The sequence below is a fragment of the Oenanthe melanoleuca genome, chromosome 3 (genome assembly GCF_029582105.1).
Source record: "Oenanthe melanoleuca isolate GR-GAL-2019-014 chromosome 3, OMel1.0, whole genome shotgun sequence".
Classification (NCBI taxonomy): Eukaryota; Metazoa; Chordata; class Aves; order Passeriformes; family Muscicapidae; genus Oenanthe; species Oenanthe melanoleuca.
Window position 1 is genome coordinate 471,183 of NC_079336.1, and position 12,013 is coordinate 483,195.

Consider the following 12,013-nt stretch of genomic DNA (forward strand, 5'->3'; position numbering starts at 1 on the left):
TCCCTCCTGAAGCCCATCCTTCTGAGCTCAGGTGGGGCACACAGGGGATCAGCAGGGGACAGGAGAGCATTGTGTGGGGGACAGGGGGCAGTGCTGGGGGAGCAGCTGGGCTCTGCTTGTGGGGACCTTCTTCAGCCCCAGTGAGTCCATGATGGAATCGTGGAATACCCTGGGCTGGAAGGGCCCCCCAGGATCACCCTGGCCCTGCACAGCCCCAGCAATCCCCCCTGGGCATCCCTGGCAGTGTTATCCAAACTCTCCTGAGCTCTGGGGCTGTGCTCCCTGCCTGGGCAGTGCCAGCACCCTCTGGGTGAGGGGAGAGCCCTTCCCTGACCCCAGCAGGAGAGGGTGGATGGGGCACCAGGGCACCCCGGGGTGCTGCTGCCTGTGTCCCCTGCCAGAGAATGAGCTCCGGGCAGGGCAGAGAAGGGACAGGACAGGGCAGAGACAGGGACAGGACAGGGACAGGACAGGGACAGGGGCAGGGACAGGGGCAGGGACAGGACAGGGACAGGGGCAGGGGCAGGGCAGGGCAGGGACAGGGACAGGACAGGGACAGTGACAGGGACAGGGCAGGGACAGGGCAGGGCAGGACAGGACAGGGACAGGGACAGGACAGGGACAGGACAGGGACATGACAGGGACAGGGCAGGGCAGGGACAGGGACAGGGACAGGGACAGGACAGGGACAGGGCAGGGACAGGGACAGGGACAGGACAGGGACAGGACAGGGACAGGGACAGGGACAGGTCAGGGACAGGGACAGGACAGGGACAGGGCAGGGACAGCGACAGACAGGGGCAGGGACAGGGCAGGGACAGTGACAGGGACAGGGACAGTGACAGGGGCAGGGACAGGGACAGGGTCAGGACAGGGACAGGACAGGGCAGGGCAGGACAGGGACAGGGCAGGGACAGGGCAGGGACAGGGACAGTGACAGGGACAGGGCAGGGACAGGACAGGACAGGGCAGGGACAGGGACAGTGACAGGGACAGGGCAGGGACAGGGACAGGACAGGGCAGGGACAGGGACAGTGACAGGGACAGGGCAGGGACAGGACAGGACAGGGCAGGGACAGGGACAGTGACAGGGACAGGGCAGGGACAGGGACAGGACAGGGCAGGGACAGGGACAGTGACAGGGACAGGGCAGGGACAGGGACAGGACAGGGCAGGGACAGGGCAGGACAGGGCAGGGCAGGGACAGGGACAGGGTCAGGGACAGGGACAGGACAGGGCAGGGCAGGACAGGGACAGGGCAGGGACAGGGCAGGGACAGGGACAGTGACAGGGACAGGGACAGTGACAGGGACAGGACAGGACAGGGACAGTGACAGGGACAGGCACAGGGCAGGGCCAGCCTGGCTCCCACCCCCAGGGGTCCCCGCCCTCCCCACGCCCTCCCTGGCTGCGGGAGGTGTCTGTTCCCACAGCTCCCCTCGGGACACCACGTGTGAGGTGCTGCTGGCTCCCATCAGCTGAGGATAACTCATGCTGTTCCTGATTTACACCAGTGACACCATTTCAGGCATTTCCAGGGGAGCTCTGGTGTGTGCCTGCAGCAGCTCCATCTCCCCTCCCTTCTCCCTGCTGGGGATGCACACAGCTGCACAGGGAGCCAGGGCCTGACCCTGCAGCTGTGCCTGGCATTTTGGGGTGCAGAGCAGGGACAGTGTGACACTGCCCTGGGCACAGGCTGGGCTGCTGGGGTGCACCCCACGGTCCCTGTGGGTCTGACTCAGGCTGTTCCACAGCTCCATGGCTCTGCTCTGGAGAGCAGAAATGAAGGAGTGCAGACTCTGGGCAGAGGTTTTCTCTCCTGTTGGAGCCTCAGGGGCAGGGCTGTGATTTATGGGGGAGCTGGCAGCCCTGCCACGGTGCTGTGTCACCATGGGCACCATGAACTCCCAGTCCCCTGCTGCCAGCACAGGGCACTGCTGGGCTGTGGAACACCCACCCTGCTCATCAGAGCTGGGGAGGGCAGAGCTGCTGGCACAGACATTTATGGGGAGCTCTGTGCCACAGCAGGGAGCAGGGACAGACACAGGGCACTCCTCCTCCTCCTCAGCAGCAGGGCAGCCCAGACAGAGCCACAGGATCCCTCAAAAGGGCACAGAGCCCCACTGGGACTGTCACCAGCCCAGAGCCCTGAGCTCAGTCTGTGCTTGGACACCCCAGGGATGGGGAGAGCTCCTGGAGAGCCCCTTCAGTGCCTGGCTGCTCTTCCCATGCAGGAATCCTGCAGGAAACCCCTCTCAGTGCTCCCAGCCCTTCCCATGCAGGAATCCTGCAGGAAACCCCTCTCAGTGCTCCCAGCCCTTCCCATGCAGGATTCCTGCAGGAAGGAGCTGCTGCAGCTCTGTGCTCCCAGCCCTTCCCATGCAGGATTCCTGCAGGAAACCCCTCTCAGTGCTCCCAGCCCTTCCCATACAGAATCCTGCTGGAAACCCCTCTCAGTGCTCCCAGCCCTTCCCATGCAGGATTCCTGCAGGAAGGAGCTGCTGCAGCTCTGTGCTCCCAGCCCTTTCCATGCAGGAATCCTGCAGGAAGGAGCTGCTGCAGCTCTCAGTGCTCCCAGCCCTTCCCTTCCCATGCAGGATCCCTGCAGGAAGGAGCTGCTGCAGCTCTGTGCTCCCAGCCCTTCCCATGCAGAATCCCTGCAGGAAGGAGCTGCTGCAGCTCTGTGCTCCCAGCCCTTCCCTTCCCATGCAGAATCCTGCAGGAAGGAGCTGCTGCAGCTCTGTGCTCCCAGCCCTTCCCATACAGAATCCTGCAGGAAGGAGCTGCTGCAGCTCTCAGTGCTCCCAGCCCTTCCCTTCCCATGCAGAATCCCTGCAGGAAGGAGCTGCTGCAGCTCTGTGCTCCCAGCCCTTCCCATACAGAATCCTGCAGGAAGGAGCTGCTGCAGCTCTGTGCTCCCAGCCCTTCCCTTCCCATGCAGGATCCCTGCAGGAAGGAGCTGCTGCAGCTCTGTGCTCCCAGCCCTTCCCTTCCCATGCAGGATCCCTGCAGGAAGGAGCTGCTGCAGCTCTGTGCTCCCAGCCCTTCCCATGCAGGAATCCTGCAGGAAGGAGCTGCTGCAGCTCTGTGCTCCCAGCCCTTCCCTTCCCATGCAGGATCCCTGTAGGAAGGAGCTGCTGCAGCTCTGTGCTCCCAGCCCTGCTGACACAGCTCAGGCCTAGGGCACTGCCCTGGCTGCTGCAGGACCTGCCCCAGCCCCAGCAGATTGCTCAGCTCCCCTGGCACGGGCAGGAGGCACAGAGGGAGCAATTATCTGTTTTCCACAGCATTGTTTAACAACAGGGGACGAAACTGGCCTCCTGCACAGTTATTGACAGGTGATTGCATCATCTGATGGGGGGCCAAGGCACGGGGTCTCACCTGCTGCCCAGGACTGAGGAATTTGGGGACTCACCCCAAAATCCTGCCCTGGCTTGTGACTGTGCCATTAAGATCATCTCCAGCACTGCCCAGGCCAGGCTGTAAAATGGCTTTTCATTGGGAACATGCACATACAACCTCACCCAGGCTCCAGCTGTACCAACAGCAAACCTCAGGACAGCCTCTCAGCCCGTGGCTGCCAGCTGTCCTTGTCCCCTGCCGGGGGTGGCTCTCACCTGAGTGCAGCTCCTTCACCAGCGAGGACACGGTGCTGGTGATGGAATCCGCTGCCACCAGCAGCTCATTGCGGAGGCTCCTCCTCGGGCCTGGGCGGGGCACAGGGCACGGAGCGGTCACTGGCGCTGGCGCTGCACTGGCACTGGCACTGGCACTGGCGCTGTCATTGGCACTGGCACTGCCCAGGGGAGTGTCACCATGGCCCGGGACGGGGCGGGGCAGGGCAGGGACAGGGACAGGAACAGGGCAGGGACACTGACAACCCTCTGTGACAAGGCAGAGTGACAGTGCCAACCCCCCCTGTGACAGGGCAGTGACAGTGCCAGCCCCCTGGGACAGGGCAGTGACAGTGCCAGCCCCCTGGGACAGGGCAGCACCACGACAGTGACAGTCCCCTGTGACAGGGCAGTGACAGTGACAATCCCTTCTGACACTGCAGCACCAGGACAGTGTCCCCAGTGCCCCCAGTGCCCCCAGTGTCCCACCCCAGCAGAGCCAGCACAGGACAGAGCTGGCACAGGACCCTGCCCCGGCCTCTGGAGCTCCTCCTGGGTCCTGGTGTGCCCCAGCCCTGGCAGGGCTCCGGGCCAGGCTGGGCCGGCCAGGGGCAGTGTCCCTGCTGGGGACAGCTGGGCAATGTCGCTGAGCCCAGACACCTCCTGCCTGCGACACTCAGTTACTTTGTTACGTGAAAAATCGACATTTGTTCTGCTTCCTGTGCTCCCCAGCGCTGGGCTTTGCCTGGCTCTGTGTGGTTGATATCAAGCAGCACTAATTGTGCAGACTGCCTTTCCGGGAGGAAATCCAGACAATCATTTCAGAGCTGCTCACCACCTTCACTCTCCTGCAGTTTTCCTGGTCGTTGAACCAGCCCCACCATCACGAGAGGAGCATTTCCCCTTTCTGCAGGCAGGGCTGGGCCTGAGCATTCCCAAGGGACTCCTCTCCTCTTTCAACATGATCAGCAGAACTGATTTTCTGATTGATGGTGGCCTGAGTGTGTCCCCCAGAAGCTGTCAGGGTGTTCTGTTGTAAACCTCTCACGCTGGGTCATCACCCCAGTGCCAGTCCTGGCCATCCTCTCCTGGGTGGAAGAGCAGGAGATCATCCAAGGAGGAAACTCTTCACTGTAGCACCAAGATCTCTGGGATTCAGTTCTTCGTCTTTCCTGCTCCAGGATTTCCCCACTGCTGGGGCAGCTGGTGGAGGACTCGTGCCCAGGGAGGGAAAAGGAGCCCTTGGTGTCCCTGCCCAGGCTCCCACAATTTTAAATGTCTGCTGGATGCGCAGAGGTCAGCACGAGCAGCTGAGATGTTTCTGTTGAAGTAGGATCAGACTGCTGAGGGGTGTCCATGGTTTGTTTTGGTCCCCAGCACAGCTGGAATGAGCTCTCCACTCAGCCCTGAAGGGTTTCTGCAACACCTGGATCCTTGCAGCACCTTGCCAGGTGTTAAAAACCTGGACAAGCACAAGATCTCCCTGTGGGTGATGCCAGCAGGACCTGAGGGAGGGGCAGTCACTGGGGACAGGCACGAGCAGCCCTTGGGGGATGCACCAGGCCCTGCCTGGCCACGGCCCCTGCGGGTCCCAGCAGGACAGAGGGACACAGGGGACACAGAGGGACACAGAGGGGACACAGGGGACACAGGGGGACACAGGGGGACACAGGGGACACAGAGGGACACAGAGGGACACAGGGGACACAGGGGACACAGGGGACACAGCGGACACAGGGGACACAGAGGGACACAGGGGACACAGCGAGGACACAGGAGGACACAGGGGACACAGGGGACACAGGGGACACAGGGGACACAGGGGATACAGGGGATACAGGGGGACACAGAGGGACACAGGGGACACAGGGGGACACAGGGGACACAGGGGACACAGGGGACACAGGGGATACAGGGGATACAGGGGGACACAGAGGGACACAGGGGACACAGGGGGACACAGGGGGACACGGGGGACACAGGGGACACAGGGGACACAGGGGATACAGGGGATACAGGGGACACAGGGGACACAGAGGGACACAGGGGGACACAGAGGGACACAGGGGACACAGGGGGACACAGGGGACACGGGGGACACAGGGGACACAGGGGATACAGGGGGATACAGGGGATACAGAGGGACACAGGGGACACAGAGGGACACAGGGGACACAGAGGGACACAGGGGACACAGGGGGACACAGGGGACACAGAGGGACACAGGGGACACAGAGGGACACAGGGGACACAGAGGGACACAGGGGACACAGAGGGACACAGGGGACACAGGGGGACACAGGGGACACAGAGGGACACAGGGGACACAGGGGACACAGGGGACACAGGGGACACAGGGGATACAGAGGGACACAGGGGACACAGAGGGACACAGGGGATACAGGGGACACAGGGGACACAGGGGGACACAGGGGACACAGAGGGACACAGGGGATACAGGGGGAAACAGGGGACACAGGGGGACACAGGGGACACAGGGGGACACAGGGGACACAGGGGACACAGAGGGACACAGGGGACACAGGGGGACACAGGGGACACAGAGGGACACAGGGGACACAGAGGGACACAGGGGACACAGGGGGACACAGGGGACACAGGGGGGACACAGAGGGACACAGGGGGACACAGGGGACACAGGGGATACAGGGGACACAGGGGACACAGGGGACACAGGGGGACACAGGGGATACAGGGGACACAGGGGACACAGGGGACACAGAGGGACACAGAGGGACACAGGGGACACAGAGGGACACAGGGGGACACAGGGGACACAGGGGACACGGGGGACACAGAGGGACACAGGGGACACAGGGGACACAGGGGACACAGGGGACACAGGGGGACACAGGGGACACAGGAGGACACAGGGGACACAGGGGGACACAGAGGGACACAGGGGGACACAGGGGACACAGAGGGACACAGGGGACACGGGGGACACAGGGGACACAGGGGGACACGAGGGACACAGGGGGACACAGGGGACACAGGGGACACAGGGGGACACAGGGGACACAGGGGGACACAGGGGACACAGGGGGACACAGGGGGACACAGGGGACACAGGGGACACAGGGGGACACAGGGGACACAGGGGGACACAGGGGACACAGAGGGACACAGAGGGACACAGGGGACACAGAGGGACCCAGAGGGACCCAGAGGGACACAGAGCAAGCCTGGCTGCCCAGGGAAGGCTGGGGAAGGAAGGAGGATCCAGCACCTTCCTGTGCTGCCATAGCCAGGTGCTCCAAGCACAGGAGGACCATTCCCTCTCCTGGTGCTCCTCAGGGATAAAGGGAAGGGATGCAATGGGTCCTGTGGCTCCTGCCAGGGCCTGCTGGGCTCAGGGTGCTGCTGTCCCACTGCTGGGCAAGGAAAGGGATCCTGCACAGGGGAAGGAGAGGCAGCTGCCAGGGAAATCTGCACAGAGCTCTGGGCTGACCCCCAGACTCGCTGTGGGGATGAGGAGGAGGCGACCAGACCACCCACAGCAGCAGATGGAGAGCTGGCCTCTGGAATTTGGCATCCTGCCTCCCTGGGAGTGCTGCAGGGCTCACAGGGGCCACCAGACAGCAGCTCGGGGCTCCTGGCACAGCTCAGGGCTCCTGGACCAGCTCAGGGCTCCTGGACCAGCTCAGGGCTCCTGGACCAGCTCAGGGCTCCCTGACACAGCTCAGTGCCCCCTGGCACAGCTCAGTGCCCCCTGACCAGCTCAGTGCCCCCTGGCACAGCTCAGGGCTCCCTGGCACCCCTGTCCCTCTGCTGCCTCTCCCCTCACCTCCTTCTGCAAGCAGCTCCTTTGGGCAAGGGCAAAGATCATTCCAGAAGGGCACTGAGCACTCAGAAATACCTAAAACCTGTTTGGTTTGGTTCTGGGAGGTTTCTTTCCATGCTGGTTTGGTTCTGGGAGGTTTCTTTCCATGTTTGGTTTGGTTCTGGGAGGTTACTTTCTCTGCATGTTCCAAGCTGGTTTGGTTCTGGGAGGTTTCTCTGCACGTTTGGTTTGCCTGGAGAAGGAAGCTGTGCACCTGGCAAAGGGATTTGATGTTTCTGTTCACAATTTTCCCTCCCTGGAAAGAGGATCCATCTCCAGCCCCGTGGCTGCCCTGGGGTGAGCTGGCAGCTTCTAAAGGAACCCAGTGAGGAGCTGATGCTCCCCTGCATCCCTGGGGGCTCTTGCACTGCCTGGGGCTGCCCAGAGTCCCAGTGGGGTCTCCAGGAGCACCACCAGGTGCACAGGCATAATCATAATTAGATGTTGATACTGAAGTTGGAAAGGACCTCCAGGATCTCCAGTCCAGCCTCTGTGGAGTGCTGTCCATCCCTGGCTCTGCTCCTCAGGTCAGACCTCACCTCCTCAGGGACAGCAGGATTTTCTGTCCTTCCTCCCACTGGCAGAGAACACCAAGGACAGGATGGAAGAGCACTAAAGGTGAAAAGCTCTGGACCAGATGGAGAAAAGAGCTTTGAAATCCCTCGTGTTTTCTTTCTTGCAGTTCAACCACCAGGTGTGTAAACACAACAGGTCTGGAAGGTTTTACTGTTAAATTATTTGTGGGGGTAACTTCCCTTCAGGGAACATCATCTTCATAGAAATCAACTTCAGTAAGATCAAAAGATTGAAAATGTGCCCCCAGATTTGGTCCATGGCAGAAGAGAGAGGTCTGTAATGATTGCCTTGATAAGGTGAGTTATGTGTGTGCTGTACTGGGGTCAGGGGATGGTTTGGGTGGGAAGGACCTGAAAAAACACCCAGTTCCAAATCCAGGGACACTCCCACTGTCCCACTGCTCCAGCCCCAGTGTCCAGCCTGGCCTTGGGCACTGCCAGGGATCCAGGGGCAGCCACAGCTGCTCTGTCACCCTGTGCCAGCCCTGCCCACCCTGCTGGCACTGCCACAGCCCTGCCTGTCCCTGTCCCCGCTCACCTGTCCCTGTCCCTGTCCCTGCCTGTCCCTGTCCCAGCCCTGCCTGTCCCCGTCCCCGCTCACCTGTCCCCGTCCCTGCTCACCTGTCCCCGCTCACCTGTCCCTGTCCCCGCTGACCTGTCCCCGCTCACCTGTCCCCGTCCCCGCTCACCTGTCCCCGTCCCCGCTCACCTGTCCCTGTCTGTCCCTGTCCCCGCTCACCTGTCCCTGTCCCCGCTCACCTGTCCCTGTCCCCGCTGACCTGTCCCCGCTCACCTGTCCCCGTCCCCGCTCACCTGTCCCTGTCTGTCCCCGTCCCCGCTCACCTGTCCCTGTCCCCGCTCACCTGTCCCCGCTCACCTGTCCCTGTCCCAGCCCGTGTCCCTGTCTGTCCCCGTCCCCGCTCACCTGTCCCTGTCTGTCCCTGTCCCCGCTCACCTGGCCCCCGGGGCTCGGCGCTGTCCCCCCCCGGGCCGGGCGGGCTCTCGGGGGTGCCGTGGCTCGGGGAGCAGCCGGCGGAGCCCGGGCGGGACGGAGCGGCCGGGGGGCGGCCCTGGGGCGGCGAGGGCGGGGCCGGGCCGGCGGCCTGGGGGAGAGAGAGAGAGAGTGGGACTGGGGACAGACAGACAGACAGACAGACAGAGAATGGGTGTGGGACAGACAGACAGACAGACAGACAGACAGATAGACAGAGAGAATGGGTGTGGGACAGACAGAGAGAGAGAGAATGGGATTGGGGACAGACAGACAGACAGAGAGAGAGAGAATGGGTGTGGGACAGACAGACAGACAGACAGACAGAGAATGGGACTGGGGACAGACAGACAGACAGACAGAGAGAGAATGGGTGTGGGACAGACAGACAGACAGACAGAGAGAGAGAGAGAATGGGACTGGGGACAGACAGACAGACAGACAGACAGAGAGAGAGAGAATGGGACTGGGGACAGACAGACAGACAGACAGAGAGAGAATGGGTGTGGGGACAGACAGACAGACAGACAGACAGAGAGAGAGAGAATGGGTGTGGGACAGAGAGACAGAGAGAGAGAGAGAGAATGGGATTGGGGACAGACAGACAGACAGAGAGAGAGAGAGAAAATGGGACTGGGGACAGACAGACAGACAGAGAGAGAGAGAGAGAGAAACAGGGACAGACAGACAGAGACAGACAGACAGACAGAGAGAAAATGGGATTGGGGACAGACAGACAGACAGACAGACAGACAGACAGAGAATGGGTGTGGGACAGACAGACAGACAGACAGACAGAGACAGAGAGAGAAAATGGGATTGGGGACAGACAGACAGACAGACAGACAGAGAATGGGACTGGGGACAGACAGACAGACAGACAGACAGAGAGAAAATGGGATTGGGGACAGACAGACTGACAGACAGAGAGAGAATGGGTGTGGGACAGACAGACAGACAGACAGACAGAGACAGAGAGAGAAAATGGGATTGGGGACAGACAGACAGACAGACAGACAGAGAATGGGACTGGGGACAGACAGACAGAGAGAAAATGGGATTGGGGACAGACAGACTGACAGACAGAGAGAGAGAGAATGGGTGTGGGACAGAGAGACAGAGAGACAGACAGAGACAGAGAGAATGGGTGTGGGACGGACAGACAGACAGACAGAGAGAGAGAATGGGTGTGGGACAGAGAGACAGAGAGACAGACAGAGACAGAGAGAATGGGTGTGGGACGGACAGACAGACAGACAGACAGAGAGAGAGAGAATGGGTGTGGGACAGACAGACAGACAGACAGACAGAGACAGAGAGAATGGGTGTGGGACAGACAGACAGACAGACAGAGAGAGAATGGGTGTGGGACAGACAGACAGACACAGGGGAACAGGCAGGGACGTCCAGCAGGCAGATGCTGGCACAGTGGGCACAGCAGAACCTCATCAACTTGCTTTTTCATTTTAATCTATTTTATATATATATATATATATATATATTTATCTATTTTTTAATCTATTTTTGTTCATTTTTGTCTATTTTGACATTTTTTATAAAATCACATGCTTGTATGTTTTATGCAAACATTTGCATATTTATATATTACACATGTAGATATTTATATATTTATCTATATATTAACTTATTAATATATTAGTGTAATGTATAATATATCTAATATATAACACATACTATATAATATATAATATAATATAGAATATAGAATATAGAATATAGAATATAATATAATTAATATATAATATATGACGTGACATATAATGTATAATATACATTTATATAATATATATTATATATATATATAAATATATTTTTATATTACACCTACATCTATATACTATAGTTATATGTCATATATTTATATTAAATACTTTTATATATTTAATATATTACATATAAAAATATCTACATCTATATATTTCTCGATGTATATTTTTATTAATATATAAAGGTACATATTATGTATATTTTTATATATAATATATTTATATCTGCATATGTAGATACTTAATGTACTACATATATATACAAATATTTTATATTAAATATATTAAAATACATAAATATAGATATTTTATGTATTTAAATATATTTTCTAATTTTCACTATATATATATATATATATATATATATACTTTAGCTATATCCATATAATTTGACTGACTGCAGAAAGAGTGCAGTTCTAGGTGACACCACAGCACCCCACACAAGGTGACAGTGCCATCACCCCACACAAGGTGACAGTGACAGTGACACTGCCATCACCTCACACAAGGTGACACCGCCAGCACCCTGCGCAGTGGTGGCACTGCCAGCAAACCAGATATGGTGGCACTGGCAGCACTCCAGCACGGTGACACCACCAGCACCCTGTGCTATGGTGGCACTGCCAGCACCCTGACACAGTGACACCACCAGCATGGCACACAACGGTGCCACCACCAGCACCTTACACACGGTGACACTGCCATCCCCTCGACACGGTGATACTGCCAGCAGCCCAGCATGGTGACACAGCCAGTGCCCTGACACGGTGACACTGCCAGCACCCCAGTGTGGTGACACTGCTGTCACTCAGACACGGTGACACTGCCATCCCCCTGACACGGTGACACAGCCAGCACCCCAGCATGGTGACACTGCTGTCACTCAGACACGGTGACACTGCCATCCCCTCGACACGGTGACACTGCCATCCCCGTGCCGGTCCCTTCGCACTCCCAGCCCAGCACCGCTCGGGTGCCACCGTCCCGCCCGTCCCCTGGCCCCTGTCCTCTGTCCCGTCCCCCTGTCCCCTGTGCCCTGTCCCCTGTCCCCCTGTCCCCTGTCCCCTGTGCCCTGTCCCCTGTCCCCTGTCCCCCTGTCCCCTGTGCCCTGTCCCCCTGTCCCCTGTGCTCTGTCCCCCTGTCCCCTGTGCCCTGTCCCCCTGTGCCCTGTCCCCTGTCCCCTGTGCCCTGTGCCCTATCCC

At 58.7% G+C, this 12,013-nt stretch overlaps 1 protein-coding gene across 7 annotated transcripts in view; it reads right to left on the reverse strand.

Annotated features, from left to right (window-relative positions):
• The window catches only part of DTNB (dystrobrevin beta), a 123,466-nt gene that overhangs the window by 8,491 nt on the left and 102,962 nt on the right, over positions 1 to 12,013 (reverse strand). For 6 of the 7 annotated variants that reach the window (XM_056486429.1, XM_056486435.1, XM_056486434.1 and 3 more), the window contains 2 exons: positions 8,989 to 9,136; positions 3,618 to 3,707 (listed from right to left, as the gene is read on the reverse strand). In XM_056486429.1, coding sequence (XP_056342404.1) covers positions 3,618 to 3,707; positions 8,989 to 9,136 — 238 coding nt within the window. The remainder of the gene's footprint in view (positions 1 to 3,617; positions 3,708 to 8,988; positions 9,137 to 12,013) is intronic. The other variant, XM_056486436.1, reaches the window with a different exon arrangement.